The sequence below is a fragment of the Mixophyes fleayi genome, chromosome 2 (assembly GCF_038048845.1).
Source record: "Mixophyes fleayi isolate aMixFle1 chromosome 2, aMixFle1.hap1, whole genome shotgun sequence".
NCBI classification, from domain to species: Eukaryota; Metazoa; Chordata; class Amphibia; order Anura; family Limnodynastidae; genus Mixophyes; species Mixophyes fleayi.
In genome coordinates this window covers 229,391,630-229,413,757 of record NC_134403.1, presented here as the reverse complement: position 1 = coordinate 229,413,757, position 22,128 = coordinate 229,391,630, and the positions used below count along the sequence as shown (strand labels likewise).

At 43.3% G+C, this 22,128-nt stretch overlaps 1 protein-coding gene across 1 annotated transcript in view; it reads right to left on the bottom strand.

Moving 5' to 3' along the window:
- Window positions 1–302: 302 nt before the first annotated feature.
- Window positions 303–22,128, bottom strand: part of HEATR6 (HEAT repeat containing 6) — a 113,588-nt gene continuing 91,762 nt past the window's right edge. Inside the window, exons 16-20 of the mRNA XM_075195575.1 lie at window positions 3,098–3,220; window positions 2,672–2,796; window positions 2,482–2,578; window positions 1,990–2,194; window positions 303–1,483 (exon numbers count right to left, since the gene is read on the bottom strand). Coding sequence (XP_075051676.1) covers window positions 948–1,483; window positions 1,990–2,194; window positions 2,482–2,578; window positions 2,672–2,796; window positions 3,098–3,220 — 1,086 coding nt within the window. The 3' untranslated portion in view covers window positions 303–947. The remainder of the gene's footprint in view (window positions 1,484–1,989; window positions 2,195–2,481; window positions 2,579–2,671; window positions 2,797–3,097; window positions 3,221–22,128) is intronic.

Below are 22,128 nucleotides of genomic sequence, written 5' to 3'. Positions count from 1 at the left end.
GGATAAGACAGAAACCCCATCACAGGCTACACTTTTCTTTTAAATGACTTGCATTCTACTTTGTTGCAAGTAAGGCGACGGACATATGCCAAACAGATTTTTTGAGGCTACTCAGCTTTGGCATAAAAATGCTTGATACAGAAACCCACGTATTGGCATGTGAGCAATAGTGTACTGTTGATTTTTGCTCTTTATTTAAATGTCTGCTAGATGTTTACATTTATTTCAGACAGAAAACAAATTTAACTAAAAATATGTAATGTAAAGAATGCCACTTAAAACGTAAAAGTAGTATACTCTAGTATTTGGTTGCATAAGGAATTTGTATCAAGAATAAAATCACACGTTTCACAAACATAGCAATGTATTTATCTGGTAAAAAGAAATATTGATTAGGAGATTTATGCTGAAACGCACACATTATAAATGAACACCAATATAAAAATTTTACAAATCTAGGCAGGATTCGCAAGTAATAGAAAAATGCTCTGCATAATTTATTGAATAACACGAAATTATATATTTCACAAGAAAATCCTCATAAAAGCCACAACAATATATTCATGAGGAATACTTTGCCAAAATATCTAGTTATTGGAACTTTTAAGTACATTTTAATATGATTCTTATTATAAACTTGTTTTATAAACTAAAACAAATGCAATTGGACAAAAATATATTTGTACAAATTTCCATGTGCAAACTTCATAAAGTTGTTAAAATTAACTGTAAAATATACATATGAGATATGCCTGTAAAGTGCAGTAGTCGATTTTAATGCTTTAACTTCTAAAAACATATCCCTACAGAACTCTAAAAAAAAAAAGTAAATATATAGTATATGGTCATTGTATACAGGAACACACAGCTAGCTGTATTTGTACTTCAGCATCAAAAATGGCAGTTCAGTGCCACTGCTGTAGTGTTAATCTATTTGCCAAGACCTGCTAAGCTTTTACACTTTTCTCACAACTCTGTAAAAGTTCTTCTAAGAAAGCCACCTCAGCAATCACTTTTGTACCTACTGGGGCCTCCTGTACACTGCGTACATGATCAATTGCCTTCTGAAGCATTTGATCCCTTACTTCATGTTCTCCATGTGTTTCATCGCTATCTACTTCCCACTCAACATACTGCAATATGTAGCTCCTGATTGTGTCTCCGTACTCCATCAGAGACTTTCGAATGCAAGGCAAATCTCCTAGGCTTGCCATGCTCAGCATGTGTATTAAAGCTTGACAGATCTGTGCACGTAAGCTTGCACAATATTTAAACTCCAGAAAATCTTCTGTGTCCTCACTCTTTTGTAAAGCTGTAACCAAAGCATTCCAGATATTGCTGTATTGGTCAGTAGTTCCATACTGCTCTCTTCTTGAAGGTGTAGAAAGAGCCATTGCCGATTTAATGCGAACTTTGAAATTCTTACATGATTTCACAACAGTGGTGAGAGCATTATACGCATCTGCAGTCCATACAGCTTTACCTAGAAATGAGATATCTTTAAATTATTACATCATCAGCTGAGAATGCCTAGTAATAGTTGTGGGTAGCATTATATGATTGGAATTGTCTAAAGTATTATTATTATTAGTATTATTATTTGAGCAATTGCTCAAACAAGTAGAATGTTGTTATTCGTGCGCAGCTAACTTATGCCAGACAAGTGTTCCACCATTTGTATGATAAAATAGTGTAACACACTGCCTAAGTTATCATTTATTTGATGAAATTAAATTTGTCTAAGGCATAATGCATCGAATTATGCACTCCTATTTTAAATCATAATTAACCGAGAAATGTGATTTACTGTGGAAAACCACTTGCATTCATTTTTATGGAAAAATAAGTCAAATAATTGTACAGAAAATACACCTTACTTGCAAATTGCTTATGATTTAAGAAGCACATACATGTAAATATTGCATTTTACATTGGATCATAATACTTTAAATCTGGTATAGTTACATATATGGATTTTCAGCTACTTACCAAGTGGAAGAGCTGTATTTTTGAACACATTTCCTAAAGCATAGCATGCATTCCATTTCACTTTCATTGTGCCATCTCCAAGTACTGTTGCAATAAGGGCATAAATTGAATTCTCAATGCTTTCACAGAACCTGGGTTTTACAATGTGGTGTGGCTGTAAAAAGTGGAGCAGGTTTCCCAAAGCCCGAACAGCATTGCTCTTCACCTGAAATAAAAAAATAAATGATATTTTAACTGCTAAAAACTTTAAAAAAATGTTTATCAAGAACATAAAACAGACCCAAGAGTAAAAATGTTGCTCAATAAACAAAACACTGTGTAAGGGACCCTGCCCTAAGCTTTCACTACAATAAAAATAAATCAGTTTACAAGCTTTCAGATGCAAGAGTAAAATGAATGACAAGTTGTTCTTCAATTAATCCAAATATATTTCACTTGCAGGTTTATGTTTTGTTTTTTAAATAATTTCCAGAAAAATTTGGAAGCAGGTACCTTATCTTTGTCTTTTGATGCCTCAGTTGCTGACTTCAGCATTTTCAGAAGCAGCAGATCTGAAAATTCCTCCTGAAAACTATGTCCCACAGATTCCCTAAAATAATGGTCAGTAAAAAGACAACTCTTAACATGTATTAGTGGTAAGCTATTTTCAGATTTGTACATGTGTATATCTAAGAGTACTTACATATTAACAATTAAGGTGTCCGTAAGGTTGCCCAAGGACCAGGCTGCCTTAGCTCGCACATTTGGAGATTTGTCATTAAGAGACATCAAAATTGCATTAGCTGTGTCGGCCACAAACATGACATCCTACAACAGATAAGAATCATGCATGTTAATTGCATTAAAAAAACAACCCTCAACATTATGGAATAATATATGATAACCTTCTGCTTGCAGACTTTTGAGTATAATGTTTATGAAGATTTATTGCAAGTTCTTCTATTACATAGTTGTCTGGATATAGCAATTGATTCGATTCCAATCAGCGCGCTCTGTGTGGAGTTTGTATGTTTCGCCCTGTATTATGCTAATATATAGGCCAAACTACATTACACTAACAGCTTCTTAGGGACAGCAAAAATGAAATGACTCAAATAGAAACACAAACCTGACGAAGACATTGGAAAAGGATATATACACCAAGAGCTCGTGCAGCTGCAGCCTTTACCAATGGGTTTTCACTGTGGTTCAGACCAAGCAGCAATGTTATACAAAGGATCTGACGGTCATTCTGCAATTAAAAGTATATATAAAAATGTTTTAGAGTGTATAGCAGCTACTTTCTGGCAAAAACATTATGTGTATGTTATTGTTTTAGCACACACCTATATGAAATGCCTGGAAAAAAAATGCCACATAAAATCTAACTGCTAAATACATATCGATTACAAATATTACATCATTGAGTCATATCCATTTAACTTCTTAAAAGGGAACACCACCAATCTTAAGACTTCTCTGCAGTTGGCATATCTGTCGCTTTAATAAGTGTTTTGTGATTAGTTTATGTTGATAGCCAAAATAAAAATATCAGCAATTACTTAATTATATGGTGGCCACCAAAGATGCTTAATATTTCTGGGTGATTCACTCACAGCTCAATCCAAATCGCATTAAGAGCCGTTCAGTCTCCTGCATTCACAGACATTTGAATGTGAGTGTAAGCCGTGCCATTGAATAGTTTAGCAGTGAAGATGCACTTGTACCTTAATTAATTAGTCTAAAGCTGTGTTGCAACACATTAATGTTTGTTCATACATAAATGAGTAAGCAAAAAAAGTGCAAACTAACCTAGAAACAACCTCTCTGCTTGTGTTTCTCAAAAAGAGAATCCGAGAATTCAAAAGAGAATTGACAGCATTAGCTTTAATTAACTGCAATACAGATTCACTGACTAATATAGAGAGATTCCCTTTACACTTGAGATAGAGATATAGATATAGATATAGATATAGATATATATATAGATATATATATATATTCTCAAGAGTAATGGTAATTATATAATTCAAGAAAACCAGGGTTTTTATACATACTCTCTGAGTCCATTGGGGATACTGGACACAATGAGGTTTAGAGGCAGAACTAGAGGCACTTTAAATTTGGCTACAAAAGTTCATGTCCCTCCCCCTCTATATGCCTGCAGTCTGCAGAAGGACATTGTCATTTTTTTAAACAAAGGGCCAAGGACAGAACCAGGAGGAATTAAATGAGAGAGGAGAGAACAAGGGTCTTCAACAACAATAAAAGCAAAATAGGAGAACTGGAAAGATCAAAGAATAAGAGCATATAGGGTAGACATCCAGTATTCCCAAATGGACTCGGAGAAAAGGATTTAAAGCAAGTATAAAAAGCCAACTTTCTCTTTTATCCAAAGTTGTCCCTATAGGAGGGTATGCTCACTATAACCTTCACCTCTCGGACCTCTTTTTTACACATATCGCCCCTCTTCAATTCTTCTGCAACGCTGCTACCCAACAAATTTTCCTCTATCGCCACCCTCTGCCTGTCACTATACTCGCTTCCTGTTCAAGAATACAGTTCAAACTAATCACCCTCACTTACAAAGCCCTCAGCCACTCTTTTCACACCTATATCTCCAACCTCATTTTAACAGACACACACTCCCACCCCCCACTGATTACCTCTTCCCAGTTCTACCTTCAAGACTTCTCCCACACTCAATTAGACTAATCACTAGTCTCCCAGGTTTCAAACAGTGCTCTATAAGCTAATTTCTTCATTTAAGGAAACCAGGTCTCCATCTAATTATTTCACCTCTGTTACTCCCAACTCTACTCCCCCACACAGCAACATCCTCTTTGTGCCCACCCCTCCGCTCTAGTATGTAAGCTCTCACAAACAGGTCCTGCTTTTTTAGTGGTTTCTTTAAGCAATTTTACACAGCACCTTAGTCCAAAGCTGGCATCTCTGGACAAAAAAACAATGACCCTGTAAAACTTTGTCAACTTGTATAGCGAAGACCAGATGGTCGTCTGACATAGTTGTTGTCGAAGTCGTATAATTGGATGAACGAAAGTATAATGGTTAATACTGTTTTGCCGTGCGATTGCGATGCATACGCCACGTAACACAGGTCCGTACGCCACCTAACAGCGCGTGGTGCGATCGCACGGTAAAATACGTACGCACACACTCGCATTACAACATTTAGTTATCTATATAATTCATATTCATATTGGTTTCGTTACACTGTAATTTATGAGCAGATAGTATTTGGTTTATTATTAGTTTATATATGATTATATGTACATTTTAGTGTTATTAAAGCTTTAGGTTATAGGAAAGGTGTCGTGCCTGATATCATATTGATCCCCTATTCATCAGCAGCTGTCCGGTGCAGTCGGCGAAGAGATCGCACATTGCATACTTTAGTTATTGATATTAGGGAATAAACCTTTGTATGATGCTGGCTATGAAAGGAGCAGACCCCCTGGAGAGACGACCCCCACCTTTGGATTCCTTAGATTAAATCAGCCTATGACCTGTTTACCCTGGAGCCACCCTTTGTCTGGACCTATAGAAACAATCTACGTCATCTCTATTGTTCACTGTGTAACACTGTACTGTATATAATCATAGCAGCACCCCCATGGCCCTAAGTCAACTCTGACACAGTATTCTAAGCAGATATACTGTCCATTGGGTCCCGTGGTTAGCGCAGCGAGTGCCTGCAATAAGAGTGTGGTATGTATCTTTTGGTATTGGCTGTACTGTACTTTATATTATGACAATGTATCTGTGAATTGTTGACTATTTACATCTGCTAAAATAAATCACTGTGCGTTAGAAACACAATACGATCGCTTGGGCAATGCTTATTTGAAAACGATAAAATTACTTTAATATTGTTCAGCTGAGGCTCTGTGCCCATCAGCTTACATTGGAGCAGAAAAGTCTTGGAACATACTTTCCTGCCCCAATGTAAGCTGACAAATAACTGCAGTAATCCACCTAGGAATGGTCTACTTAGACGCCAGCCAACCTCTTGTGGGCATAATAGAGGAGCAAAAGCTCATCCATCTTGCACAATTCACCGGTCCTGCATAGGTCCTTAAGGCCCTAAAAACATCCAGAGAATGAAAAAAGCCCTATTCTTCTGAAGACCTACCATGGCCTAAAACCTTACTCATGTCATGATTAAGGTGGAACTTGGAGTTCCCTTTGGGCTGAAAGGAATGTTTAGTCTGAACAGCCTTGTCTTCATAAAAGATGAGATATGGAGACCTACAAGACAGAGCCCCCAGCTCCGAAACTCTCCTAGCTGTGGAGACATCTACCGAAAGGTAGGAATAACAAATCAAAAGGTTCAAAGAGGTTGATGTAAGCCTGTTTAAGGCTGCACATACAGCAAACTTGAAAGAAAACAGAGGGCTGAAACCTGAACTTTCAAGGAGCCAAGTCTCAAGACCCCCCCATTTAGACCCTCCTGCAAGAACAGCAGTAGATGAGACAAACAAAAAGAACATGTAAGAATCACTTTCCTTTCACACCTGGATATGTAAGCCTTCCACACCATGTCACAATTCCTGACTAAAATTGACTTACTAGTTTAGGGTACACTATTGCTATTACTATTGCTATTACTATGATCTGAAACACACAGTCAGAGAAGACCTTAGTTCTAAGATATATGCAGTTAAAGCTAGTCGAGCTAAACTTTGGTAATTAAAAGGCCCATGACTTAACAGGTGTGGCCTTGGGGGAAGACGCCACGATGAGCACTTTGCCATGATGAGAATGTCCATTTACCACGACCATCTCGGCTAGTATGGTGCCAACAAAATCACTTAAACACCCTATCTTTTTACCTTCTTTAGTAACCACAGAAGCATTACTATTGGAGGGTACAGGTGAATCAAGCGAAAGTTCCAAGGAACTGACATGCCATCTACCAACATTGCCCTTGGATCCCTTGTCCTGTAGTACAAGCAATTCACCTTCTGGTTCAAACGAGATGCCATCATGTTGACATGTGTAGCTGACCTCACTGTCCACAATCTGCTGACTTTCAGGTGAAGGGACCATTCTCCAGGATGAAGGGTCTGTCTGCTGACCCTCAAGGCAGCAATGAAGAGTGGCATTCATTGTCACCAGTGTATCCCAAATGGTGAAGGGCCAACCTCCTTTTGAGGTGATCTTCCCTCCACCAGAGAACGACTGATGCACTTTTGGAGACAGTTTGATGACCTGCTATGTTGGTAAGACTCGTTCCCTTTCAAAACTAGCTTGATCTGGAATTCTTGAATGGAACCATGAAAAATTGCACTGCCTCAAAAGTCGAGACATCTTTTCTAAGATTTTCATGCAAAACTGAACATATGCCAGTCTGAGAGCTAACAAAGACTTTACAAAACCCAGTAGAGAGGATCTTGTCCTCTGACAAGAACACCGTCTGCTGCAGGTGTCAAAAAGCAGCCTCAAGAAAACCATCTGCTGGGATAGGGTTAGGTTGCATTTCTTGTAGTTGATGATCCAACTATGCGATTCTTAGGTCTGAGCTGTCTCCATAACATGAGTCTGCAGCATGGCCAGGAGCCCACCTTAATCAGCAGAAGGTCCAAGTAGGGAATGAGAATCAGCCCCTGGATCTCAGAACGTCATAAATTTTGTGAACACACTTGATGTTATGCCCAGGCTGAAAGATAGAAATTGAAAATGATGGGACTGAACGGCCAACATAAGAAGGTACTGGTGCCCCTCCCAGATTATAACATATAAGTTAATGTTCTTTATATCAAAGAACCATGAACTCATCCTGTTGCTTTCTGTTGATAGCAGACTGCAAGTACTTTATCTTGAACCTGTCCATCCAAAGCTGGAAGTTTAGGGATTCCAGTTTCAGTATATGTGTTAAAAAAAATCCACCTGGCTTCTGGACCAGGAAAAGATATGAGTAAAAACCGAATTCATTCTGCTCTTCCAGGGCTGGACAACTACCCCTGAGGATATGGAGGACTGAATGACTTCCCGTAAAGCAAAATGCTTTGTTTTCTCTCCAGGAAGGCATGTGGTGAAACACCATCGAGATAGGGAATTCTGGAGATCTATGATGTATATCTGACTAACGATTGCTTGTACTCAGGCATCTGAGGAACCATTTGCCCCAGAAGAGAAGCAGAGAGGCTCCCTCTGTAGGAGGTGCAAAAGGAGCAAGACCTACATCCCTTAACAGGTAGAAAGGAACTCTTTCCCTTTGTGGCCATGGAAAAAATATTATGCAAATAAGACATCTCCAGAGAAATGCTCTGTGTCTGCCTCCCAGGCCACAATAAATCTTGCATTAATGGGGTGTTCTCCGGAAATTCAGAGGTTTCACAGATATGCATCACCAGTTAGTAAATTCTATCTGGGCCTACCATATTTCAATCATGCTAAGACCACCTCTCCAATTCCATATTGAACAAAGCTGCAGCAAAGCCAGAATTAGGGAGATACCTGTCGATGTTGATGACGATGATGTGTAAACATAATTAACTGTGGCTTTATATTTGTGCTGTCCCTTAATGTTCAGAATCCGTATGGTGGTGGTTTTAAACAGGAGTGCTATGGGAGCATTTACCCTAAAGGCAGAAACTCCCATTTCATCATATCCTCGCCAGGGAGACAGAAAGGCAAGGGAGAATAGGATATCTACAGTGCACAATCCCAAGGTGGAGATAAAACTACCGGGGCTACTATGACAGAAAAACCCCACCCGCATAAAGGATCCTGCACCCACTCCTTCCTTGTTCCTTTTAGGATAACCCCACCCTTTCATGCACCTGATATAGCCTATAAATTGATTTGAGCAACTTCCATTTTCTTTATTTGTCTGAGAGGCATGTTGATGTCAGTAGCTGCGGGGGAGTACTGACATTGGATTGCTATTTGGAGGCTTCTGGGGTACCTCTTTGGCAAGTTAGCTCTCAATTTAAAAACACATATGTATGGCCCAAATATATGGGACTCTCATTGTTTAGAGTAGGACCACCCTATTCGCAAAAGCACGGTGGAGTGGTGGGTGGCTTCAACATACATTTGCAAATGTGTGCAACTAAGACTTTTGCATTTTTATCTACAGTAGAAATAGCAGATCTTTTGCTGGCTATAGCAGTGTGATGGGGGGATTTGTCTGTGTTTGTTCCATTTAGGATAACCCCACCCTTTCATGCACCTGATATAGCCTTTAAATTGATTTGAGCAACTTCCATTTTCTTTACCCACTCCTTCCTTGCAGGCCCCAAAGGGGTCTAAACATTACTAGCTGACTGCCCCCCTTACAGAGGGGAGCCACTTACATTCAAACCATGACTCCGGTGCGCGGTCCTGTGCCAGATACAGTTCTCTACCTGCAACACCAGAGACCGGGTCTTCCCCCTGTACATGAAAACAAGTGGGCAGCAGGAGACTCACTTTAAGCACCTAGCAGCTGCTGAGGCTGTGGAGATGCCTTCAGAAGTTGGTAAAATAAACAACTATTTATAATTTCCGGCTGTCAATGATAACCAAAGAAAATAGGGTCCAAGCTCCACTGCAGCCTCTAAACCTCGAGTGTTATCCCACATGGATGAAAGTGAAATAAGATTACCGTATTTTTCGCTCCATAAGACGCACTTGACTATAAGACGCACCTAGTTTTTAGAGGAGGAAAACAGGAAAAAAAGTACACACTATAGCCTCCAGGACACACACACACTATAGCCTCCAGGACACACACACACTATAGCCTCCAGGACACACACACACTATAGCCTCCAGCACACACACACACACTATAGCCTCCAGCACACACACACACACTATAGCCTCCAGCACACACACACACACTATAGCCTCCAGCACACACACACACTATAGCCTCCAGCACACAATAGCCTCCAGCACACACACACACACTATAGCCTCCAGCACACACACACACACACACACTATAGCCTCCAGCACACACACACACACACACTATAGCCTCCAGCACACACACTATAGCCTCCAGCACACACACACACACTATAGCCTCCAGCACACACACACACACACTATAGCCTCCAGCACACACACACACACACACACTATAGCCTCCAGCACACACACACACACACACTATAGCCTCCAGCACACACACACACACACTATAGCCTCCAGCACACACACACACACTATAGCCTCCAGCACACACACACACACTATAGCCTCCAGCACACTATAGCCTCCAGCACACACACACACACACTATAGCCTCCAGCACACACACACACACACACACTATAGCCTCCAGCACACACACACACACACTATAGCCTCCAGCACACACACACACACACACACACTATAGCCTCCAGCACACACACACACACACTATAGCCTCCAGCACACACACACACTATAGCCTCCAGCACACACACACACACACTATAGCCTCCAGCACACACACACACACTATAGCCTCCAGCACACACACACACACACACTATAGCCTCCAGCACACACACACACACTATAGCCTCCAGCACACACACACACACTATAGCCTCCAGCACACACACACACACTATAGCCTCCAGCACACACACACTATAGCCTACATCACACACACTATAGCCTACATCACACACACTACAGCCTCCATCACACACACTACAGCCTCCATCACACACACTACAGCCTCCATCACACACACTATAGCCACCGGGAAACACATACACTATAGCCACCGGGAAACACATACACTATAGCCACCGGGAAACACATACACTATAGCTTCCAGGACTCCAGCCTCCCATAACTTACCTTACTCCCTCCGCGCAAGATCGGTACTTCTCCGCCTATCTGTGAGGACCTAGGTATCACATGGGACGTGCACCACATGACTGGTGCCGTCCCATGTGATACCTAGGTCCTCACAGATAGGCGGGGGGTGAGGGGGACGACAGTTCAGGAGGATCCGCAGGACCGCGCAGTCCACCGGCACTGGTGTCTTCTCTTCAGCCCGCTGGACCCGCTTCTCCACGCTGCCACCGTTTTCTCTTCAGCCCGCTGGACCTGTAAGTTTACCCGCTCTCCTTTCTTGCTGGCTTGCAGTATTCACTCCATAAGACGCACACACTTTTTCCCCCACTTTTTTGGGGGGGAAAAGTGTGTCTTATGGAGCGAAAAATACGGTACATTAATTTTTGCTATTATTAACATCAGTGCAATAAATAAAATATAATGGAAATTAAGTATTTTAAAATTAATAATAAATAAAACAATACAGTTAATCTTTAATAATAGTAAGATGTGTATAATTAAATATGGTAGCTCTACTTTTAGCCCTTTATTTCATACTAAAAGACTTTTTGTGCTAAATACAGGTATAATCTTCAAAGGAACCAGCATAACCTCTGAAGAAATCAGCAGAAGAAACGCAAAAGGTCGTCCTACCACATTGTCTCTATATTCTGAGGTTCTGCTTGAAGTCCTGAGGAGACATTTACATTCAACATTACCACTTCCTGTTCGAGACCCGGTGGTGGACACTCTCCTCCTAAAGGACATTATTCCTTCAGATAAGAATTTCCATTTTAGACTAATTCTTAATCCCTTGCTTTACTATATAAAGACGTTACTACACATAAGTGGCCCCTGCGGCATTCTATCTTTTCTAGTTGTGGTATTGGGGACCTGTTTTAGATTAAGATTGATATATGTGAAGAAATCCTTAATTTTCCTGTAAACACCTGCCTTTTGTTTAGACATACACCTTAATTTATACACCAATTCCTGCACTAGGCTCTGTCCACATAATCGTCTAAAGAAAGGTGCAGACACAAATCAAGTCAGGTCTCTTTTTCTTTACATTTCCTCGTCTACCCTCCCCCATCCTACCACACAGATTTACATAAAGGGTAATGGAATCCAGTTCAGAGATATTCGAAGGAGTATAAATTTATTCTGTAGATCTTGATGTAGAGATGTTTGGGAATATGGAAAGCATTGTAATGGATTATGGAATTGAAGTAAATTAAGATGAACGATATTGGTAGATGTGATAGATAATAAGGATTCAACAGTGATTGTTATGGGAGCAGAGTAATAATGATAGGCTGTTATAATTGAGCAGAAATTGAGCTTGATGTGATGTATGGATTACTGGCAATGTAGTATGCTGTGGAAATGCAGTATGCAATGAAAAGGCTGCATGCTCTGTGAGAATGCAATGAGTGATTAATACTGAGGGGTGGGTATTGTGGGTGGATTGATTGTGATATAAATGGTGTTTGACTGTACGTAAGCATTGACATTGCACTGGAAAATTTGTGCCTGAGAAATTTTACTAAGCAGTGACGTTGAACTGGCAAGTTAGAGTCTGAGAGAGACGTACTAAGCTGTGTGTTCTGAGAAGTTTTACTAAACATAAGCAGTGATGTTTTACTGGAAAGTTTCCACTGTGTTTAATGACAATGAGTTGTAATCGAGTTAAAAGTTGTACTAAGCAATAAAGTTGTAAGTAAGAAGTTATCAGAGGCTATCTAGCAACAGGATACAAAAATAACCTGCGCAATTAAGGCGCTATCCCCTATATTTTATGGTATACCTCTGTGAAAAGAAGATTTTTGAAATCTCTTTCTCAGAGTCCATCTGGGGGACACTGCTACCATGGGGTTGTCTGAGGGCGCTTGGAGTTGGCACTTAAATAGTTAACTAAACTTGCTGCTGACTCCTCCCCTCTGCAACCCCATAGACCTCAGTAATACTAAAGTCTCAAGAAAAAAAGGGCACAAATCTAATCAAAACAGTAGAACAGCAAAAGGAAGGGAAAGCAGTGTCTCCCAGATGGACTCGGAGAAAGATTTAACGCAAGTACAAAAATCCTCTTTTCTCCATCATCCACTCTGGGGGACACTGCTACCATGGGGACATTCTAAAGTAGCCCCCTAAGCCACCGGTGGGAATGATCTGGTCTACCAGCCCGTAAAACATTTCGGCCAATTGTCGTCGGAAGACGCAAAAATATTGAACTGGTAAAAATGTTTAAAGGTATGGACAGAGGACCAGGTAGTCGCCCTACACAGCTGATCCGTAGAAGCCCCATGATGAGCAGCCCAGGATGCCCCCACTGCACGGGTAGAGTGCGCTGTGAGAACCGGAGGCACAGGCCGATTGATACTCATATAGGCATGCCTAATCAAAGACTTAATTCAACGAGCAATAGTTTGCTTGGTGGCTGGCCATAGTCTCTTAGAGGAATCGTAAAGCACAAAAAGAGAATCAGTTTTTCGATAAGCAGAAGTCCTTTCTACATAGACCTTCAAAGCTCTAACTACGTCCAGACCAACTGAAGAAGGCGACCCAGAAGAGGACACTCCTTCCCGAAAGACTGGAATCCCTATCTCCTGGTTTATATGGAAACCTGAAACCACCTTTGGCAAAAAAAGAAGGTATGGTCCTGAAAACCGCTCTAACCTCATGAAATACTAAGTAAAGAACTCTACAGGACAAGGCCTCTAGTTCTGATACTCTTCTTGCAGAAGATATGGGCAACAGAAAAACCACCTTCCACGTCAAAAATCTGAGGTCAGCCAACTCCAGAGGTTTGAACGTAGGCCGCTGGAGGACATCAAGAACCAGGTTGAAATGCCACGGAGGAACATGGGGAGACTGAACATGCAGCACTCCCTGAAGAAAAAAGTACGAACATCAGGTAGGGAAGCCAAGCGGCGTTGAAAGAAAATAGAAAGTGCTGAGACCTGAACTTTCAGGGAACTTAACCTAAGACCTGTCTCTAACCCATCTAGTAGAAAATCTAGAAAACGAGCCAAGCTGAAAATTGCAGAATCACGACACCTCCTCTCACACCATTGTACATAAATCTTCCACACCCTGTGGCAGATCCTAGCCGACATCGGTTTTCAAGCCCTCATCAGGGTATCCACTACCCTAGGGAAGAAACCTCTGGATCTCCAGAGGCTAGCCTCAACAGCCACGCCATTATAGCCAACCGAGTTAAGTCCGGACGATGAAAAGGTCCTTGATTGAGCAGATCGGGTCTGAGCACAACCTCGTCCTTCTGCCATAAGCAACATGTTTACGAACCAAACTCGTCTTGGCCAATTTGGAGCCACTAGAATCACTGGATGACACCCCCATCCTTACTTGCCGTAGCACCAGAGGAATCATCGGGATTGGAGGAAAAAGATGTTCTAGCTGGAAATCCCACTCCATTGACATCACATCCACCGCCGCCAGAGGATCTGTGGTCCGTGCGCAAAACTTGGTTGTACCCGGATGCCATCAAATCCAGATCTGGAAGACCCCATCTCTGGACCAGCTGCTGAAAAACCTGCGGTTATAGACACCATTCTCCCGGGAGGATTGCAAGTCTGCTTAGAAAAACCACTTCCCAGTTGTTTACTCCTGGAATGAAAACTGCGGATATCGCGAGGACCCAGGTTTCTTCCCAAGACAGGATCTGTTCCGCCACCTGCATCCCTCCCGCACTTTTTGTTCCTCCATGACAATTTACATATGCTACCGCTGTGGCGTTGTCTGACTGCAGACAAACCGGCTTTCCTTGAAGGAAGGATTGCCCTTCCTGAATGCCTAGCAACATGGCTCGTAATTTGAGAATGTTGATCGTCAGGAGAGCCTCCATGTTGGACCAGAGGCCCTGCAGCCGGAGATGGAGAACCACCGCTCCCCAGCCTCGCAGACTGGCATCCGTATAGTCACTAGAACCCATTCCAACGGAGCAAAGAATTTGCCTACCTTTAGATGATCCCGAATGAGCCACCAACCCAGGGAATTGCGAGTCCTTCTGGAAAGGTGGATTCCTTGAGACTCCAGATGCAGAGGTGATCCCGACCACTGACTCAAGAGATTCCACTGGAAGGCATGTGAGTGGAATCGTCCATAGGGAAGACTTTTGAATGCTGACACCATCAATCCCAGAACCTGCATTCCCAACTTTATGGAAGGACGCGGCAGCAGCTGAACAGAGTTCTGAACTGAGCAAACTTTTTGCTCCAGAAGGAAGACTCTCTGAAGGGCCGTGTCCATCAAAAGTCCCAAGAACACCATCCTTTGTGAGGGTTCCAGATGAGATTTCGGATAACTGATTATGCACCCGTGCCGTTCCAGAAAACTCAGAGACAGAGCAAGATGTTGAGACAGGAGCAAACACGAGGAAGCTTTAATGAGTAAATTGTCCAGGCATGGAACTACATTTACTCCCTGGGCACCTAAACCGGCAGCCATAACTGCCATAATTTTCGCAAATACCCTGGGAGCAGTGGAAAGGCTGAAGGGAAAAACCCGAAATTGAAAATGAGAACTCCCTATGGTGAAACGAAGCAGACTTATGTCCTTCCCAAATAGGAACATGCAGGTACACGTAGCCAATATCTATAGGCGCTATAAACTCCAGGGGTTTCAACCTGTTGATGACTGAGCGTACCGACTCCATACGAGATTTGGTTACCCGAAGGTAAAGATTGAGACACTTGAGGTTCAGTATCCGGCGAAACGAACTATCCTGCTTGGGTACGAAAAACAGGTTTGAGTAAGAACCCATGCCCTTCTGATCTTCCGTAACTCTGCAAATGACACCAGCGGAAAGAAGGGAAGCGAACGACTGGAGCATCGCCCTTCTCTTCATCAAATCGCAAGGCAACGGAGCTTGAAGGAAATGTTGAGGAGTAGGACCCATAATTTCTATGAAATAACCTCTGGATATTATTCCCAAGATGCAAACATCCTTGGTGGGCATCGCCCACTAATCCCTGAAAAACTAAAAGGTGACCCCCCCCCCTTCCCCACCACCGCAGCCGTGAGGAGAGGGGGAATCCCTTCATGTGGGAGTCTTGTCTGAAATCTTGGAAGATGGACACCTCTTAGAATAGGAACCTCTTCCCTTCTAAGATTGTCCCCTGAGAGCAAGCAGTCTGCCTCTAATTGAAGACTGCCTCATTGAGGCCGAGTTACCACAAAAGGAATGCCGAAAAGAACAAAAACGAGGAATCCTGGGTTTAGAAGAGTTCACAGGTAGAAAAAAGCTCTTACCTCTGGTAGTCTGACTGATCAAGTTACCTAATTCAGGACCGAAGAGGACCGACCATAAAAAAAGGTAAAGCCTCTAAGAACCTCTTAATGACCATGAATGAAGCCAAAGCGTTCTCCTAGCTGCCACTGCAGAAGCAGACACCGAAAAAAAAATGGAAGCCGCATTCTGGGCCGCCTCAGAGAGATAGCTAAAAACATCTTAGGTGATGAGTCAAGGGAAGCAATTCCGATTCCTGCAGACCTGTAGCTAATTGGTCAGTCCAAGACTCCATAGTTCTTGCCACCCACGCAGATACAAACAAGGGTCTAAAGGCTGTGCCAGCCGCAAGGAAAATGTTCCTTAGAAACCCTTCTAACCTGTGATCCGTAGGATCCTGAAGAGCCGCTGCGTCAGAAACCTGCAGAGTAGTATGTCGGGCTAACCTAGCCACCGGAGTATCCACTCTGGGTTACTGATCCCAATGAGCTACATGCTGTTCCTGCAAGAGGATAAAGCCTCGAATATAAAGGAGTGTTGTTACTTTATCCCAGAAGGAGGAGACAACAGGGCAAGACCACCAGATATGAATTAGGGCACCTCTATGACCGCATTCCTGCCAACAGGCAGGGAAGGCAGTCGGATACAATTTAGCTAGTCCATCAGGCGTAAAACACCATCTGTAAAAAATCTTGTATGCATTTTCCGTAATTAATGTGGAGATGGAACTAAAGGCTACCTTCGATCTGATGGTCTCCCAACAGTCCTTCTCCAGGGGGGTGCCCAAGTCTCTCTCCCACTCTCTCGTGGCCACTCCCAGAGACCAACATCTTGTCTAGAAGTAAGTTATAAATTGAAGAAATCATGCCTCTCCGAAGCGGTGAGGAGAAACAGAGGGTCTAAAGGGGGAGATCAGTGGAGGTGAATCGGCCGACAGAAGAGAGGAGAAAATGCCTGATTTGTAGGTATTGATAGAATAGCGGGTTTAGTTCGGGGTATTTGGAGTGGAAAGCGTCATAAGTCATAGGTCCTCTTCAGTCCAAAAGGTCGCCAGCAAATCGGATACCAGAGGCCGTCCATGTTCGAGAAAAAGACTGGAGCCCACCAGGTGGGAAGGCAGGGTTGTACCATCAGGTCATGATATTCAGAGAACTTGGGGGGGAAGGAGAGATGGCTTTTGCAGGTCTCCCAGTTCCGAGCCGCAAATAGTAAGATAGTGAATTGCTTGATCAGTGCAAGCTTAGATTGTTTAGGTAGGCCCAAAATACTAGAGAGGTCCGTTAGAGAGAGGTAGGCAGCTTCTATATCAGCCCAGGCGTGGGAGGCCGGAGGAGCAAAGGAGGTGACAACAGAACTGAGATGGGCCGCCCAGTAATAGGCCTTCAGATTAGAAAATCCCCTAACTCCACAATTTGTGGGTTTCTGAAGCTGTGCTAGTCGGACCCTGGGAGACCCGCCCAGCCAGACAAATTTAGCTAAGTGTCGCTGCATAGTATTCAATTCAGAGATAGGGACCCTGACGGGGAGTGTCTGGAATAGGTAAAGGAGCGGAGGGAGAACAGACATTTTAATGGCAATGATCCTGCCCAGCCATGAGATAATTAGGGGCCTCCAAGAGAAGATATTAGATTTAAGTTTGAGACAGAGAGCTGTAAAGTTCTCCTGGTAGAGGGACTTGTAGGTGGTGGTAATGTAGATTCCCAGATACTTTAACTTTTCCTTTTGCCACCGAAAGTGGAATTGGGAGGTGATATCGAGGCAATCGTGGGGAGGGAGGTTAAGGAACAGTGCCTCAGATTTAGTTATGTTAATTATATAACCGGAGAGATTTCCGTAATGAGTCATGATGGTGAATAAGTTGGGCAGAGAGGTCCTCGGCTGCTGAAGTCTCAAAAGCATGTCGTCGGCAAAAAGAGAAATCTTGCTCTCCAGGTCCCCCGTGTGTACACCCCTTACATCCGGGGATGCTCGAATAGTAGCCAAGGGTTCAACAACAAAGGAAAAAATAAGAGGGGAAAGGGGGCATCCCTGACATGTGCCATTGCAGAGCACTATGATCAGAAGGAGAGCCACTGACAATAACTATTGCAGAAGGACAGGAATATAAGGCCTGGACTCCAGCCAGGAAGTCTCCAGTCAGGCCAAAACGCTTAAATGTATGGATCATGAACTGCCAGGAGATCCTGTCGAAGGCCTTTTCGGCATCCAGCGCCAAGATAATCGAGGGTGTTTTCCTAGTATTGAGTATATGGATAAGGTCAACGGCTCTCCTTGTATTGTCCCTGGCTTGTCTACCGGGGATAAAACCCACCTGATTGTAGTGAATTAGGGAGGGGTGTAGAGAGTTAAGTCGGTTGGCGAGAATCTTGGCGTACAGCTTAACATCGCTATTGAGAAGAGATATCGGGCGATAGCCAACACAATAATGAGCATCTTTTCCTTCCATATAAATCAGGGTAAACCTAGCTTCCAGGGACTCCCGGGGCCAAGGGGCTCCTTTAAGAATGGAATTAAAAAGGGTGAACAGACGGGGGACCAACTGTACCGCAAACCTCATATAGTAAGCCGCCGAGAACCCATCAGGCACAGGTGCCTTGCCGGCTTTCTGCGCCTTTACAACCTGTTCAACCTCGTCTAAGGTAATGCATTCACTAAGACGAGTAGCCGCCTGATGGGACAATTTAGGGAGATGAACGTTAGAATGCAACTCCTATAGGCAGCGGCGTTAGAAAGTTGTATAGTTTTAGGTAGTACTTTTGGAAAACGTATCAAATCATTTTTGGGTCATACACCAGCACCCCGGAGGAGTCTCTAATAGCCAGGAGGTTACGAGCTGAGATTTTGGTACGGAGTCGGGTGGCCAAAAGTTTGTCGGCCTTGTGTTCCTTTGAATCAACGTTCTTATGAAACCATCTTAGCTTATTGGCCACTTTGTGTGAAAGTAGGAGGTAAAGCTCGCCCCGTACTTTAATAATCTGTTGAAGGATGATAGGGTCTGGGTTGGCCTTATGCTGCACTTCTAACGCTTGTAGGGAGGCAGTGAGGTGAGTCGTTTTAGCGAGTCTCTTTCCTGGCACTGGAAGCCAGGGCCAGAAGATGTCCTCTAATGACAGCCTTATGGATATTCCATAGGGTCGTGGGTGAGATGTTTGGGGAGTCGTTAGCTTCAAAATATTCAGATAAGAGGGAGTTGAGATGGGTCACCATGTTACTATCATGAAGCAGGGATTTGTTGATCCTCCATGTAAAGGAGGAGGGGGGCATGAAAAAAGTTTGGAGGAAAACGGGGCATGATCCGTCCATGTGATTGGGTGAATGTGAGAATTAATAAGTTTAAGGGCGAGATCATGGCTGAGCAAAATCATGTCAATTCTGGAGTATGCATTGTGTACAGGGGAGTAGAAAGAATAGTCTCGGGCAAGGGGGTCAGAAATACCCCACGAGTCGTACAGGTTATGAAGTTTTAAAAAATTATGTAAGGCAGAGTTAATCCCATCTCTCCGGTCGGGGAAGTGGATCTATCAAAGGAAGGAGTGAGGACCGCATTAAAGTCCCCTGCGACTATCAGTTCCACCCTACAGACCCATGATAACAAAAGGCACTTCAAGAATTTATGCTGGTCTTGATTAGGGGCATAAATATTGACCAAGGTGCAGGGTAGTTGTTCAAATTGCCCACTAGGATGAGGAATCTGCCCTCCTTTTTGCTATGTGTATCCTGTAATTCAAAAATGAGGTGATGTGAAAAGAGGATAGCCAACCCGCGTCTCTTCTGAGTATAGACGCATGAATGGAAGGCGAGAGGGAATCGTTTGGACCGGATTTCTGGGTGCAGATGTTTAACAAAGTGGGTTTCCTAAAGGAATAGTAGATCCCCTTTGAGAGCCTGCAGGGATGTATAGAATTTGCCTCGTTTTTGGGGGGAGTTAAGTCCCTTTACATTGAAGGATATAGGGCGGAGAGTCATGAGAAAGTTAGGGGTGGTGGGTTAAGTGAGAGAGACAGGATGGCATGAAGCTTACATTCTGAGGAGATAGGGAAACGTGACGACCGGCGGGGAATAGGTATGGCAGGAATGGAGGTGGTGGTGAAGGGCAGAAGAGGAAAGGTCAGGTGTGGTGCAAAACACCCACCTACGAAGCTGGTAGGGAGAGAGGAGCGATACTCCAGGTATCTGCGAACCAGCTGAGAGCAGAAAGCTCTATAGGGGCTTGACTGGCAGACATAAACCAGATGACGTGGGAAGGGATGCTGACAGGGGGGCGAGGAGACGTGACATGTCTCTAGAGGGCTCGGGGGGGTGACAACAAGGCAGGAACAATTCAGAAAAAAATAAATACATAAAAACAACAAACAGGCACAGTGATGCATTTAGTGGACATACTGTCGGGGTGCCAATTATCATGTATAAAAACAGAATAAAACGTAACCTCAAATAAAGAGAAAACCATGGCAAAAAGTAAAATAAAAAATAAACATAAAAAAAAAAAAAGAACAAAAATAAAAATATAGACAAAAACAGGTCTGCATGTGGGTAAATGAGGGAGAACAGGGAGGCCAGTGCAGGCGGCATACTTGGAGGGCATCAGTATCGATGAACAACCTGTAATAAGGAAGAAAAGATAAACAACCAAACCATAACATCTAAACAATGCAAAAGGAAAACATATTGTTGGCAAGTCAAAAGAACAGGACAGAGCAGGCTTGTTGCATGTCCCCTATGCCTGCCTGTGGGGGTATCCGGTGGTCTGCAGTAGTCTGCGGGGACCTGCTCTTACGCAGTTTTGCCTTCACTGGTAAGGAGACTGAAAGTTACGGCTTTAAGAGGAAGGCCTGTGGGAGGTGGAAGGTCTCGCAGTTGTGAACCATTCACTTCTAGGCGCTCTTTGAGGTCGAATGGTAGCGGAAGAAGTTTTTGCGAAAAATCATTGTGAGGCACCAGGGGTGGACCCTGGGGCAATGCCCAGGCGCTGCAGAAGGGCCTGAGCTTCGGGCAGAGATCCTGCAGGGACCAGACGATCTTTATGCCAGAGAAAGAGGCGAAAGGGAAAGCCCCATCTGTACTGTATATTGCGGGCTCTTAGAATCTGCGTCACAGGGGCCAACTCCCGGCGCCTGGCTAGAGAAATCGGTGAGAGGTTCTGGAAAATCTGCAGGGTATGGACAGCTTTCTGGCACCTCGTAGGATCATCTCCTTAGCTGTGAAGAAATGGAGGCGCAGAATAACATCCCTGGGTTTGTTTTGGACGGGTGTTCTGGGTTTTAGTGCCTTATGAGCTCTGTAAAAAAGAAAGTGCTCCTCCAAGACCTCAGGGACAAGCTGAGAGAAAAGCTTCTTAAGGTATTGGTCAAGCTGCGAAGGCTCAACTGATTCAGGTATGCCCTTGATACCTAGATTGTTCCGTCTGGTTTGATTGTCCATGTCCTACTGTTGCTCCTGAATCGAGACCAGTTAGTTGCGGATACGCCGAATGTGTTCCTCTATTCCGGTCACAAACGTCTCTAGTCTCTTTTCCACCTCATCAGTACGATCCCTGAAAGAGGTCACTTCTGCTCGCAGTGAATGAAGAGCATTTTGTACTTCAGAGTGGACAGAAGACTTGAGCTCCTTCATTTCTTTAATTAGGGTCATGAAGTCCCATCTAGTGATAGGAGCAGTGTCATCTTCTTCACAGACCGAATCAGCAGAGACATGTGGAGAGTCCGTTCTCACAGACCGGGAGGTAGGAGTCTTCTAATTTGCAAAATACTGAGGATGGCCTTTGGAGTGGATCTTTTTACCCTTAGGCATGGTGAAGGAAGAGATGAGTAGGGGAGGTAAAAGTTTGTTGGACAACAGACCTGGGTTAGAGTGCGTGAGTAAAATGCAATAAACAAGCCCACGTAGATGAGAAGACTTACAGGGATATTATCAGTACATCAGCACAGAAGAGGCTCCTCCCCTTGTCAGCATGTGGTGGGTGGTTAGATCATTTAAAGCCTGTGGGAATGTCTTTTACCAGTGAAATTGATGAAGTAATATAGTGAAAGTGAAGTTATCACTAAAGGGGAACAGAGTTTTACACAAGGACTATGTTGATGAAGACGCAAATACCTAAGATCGGACACAGGAGGGCACGGTTA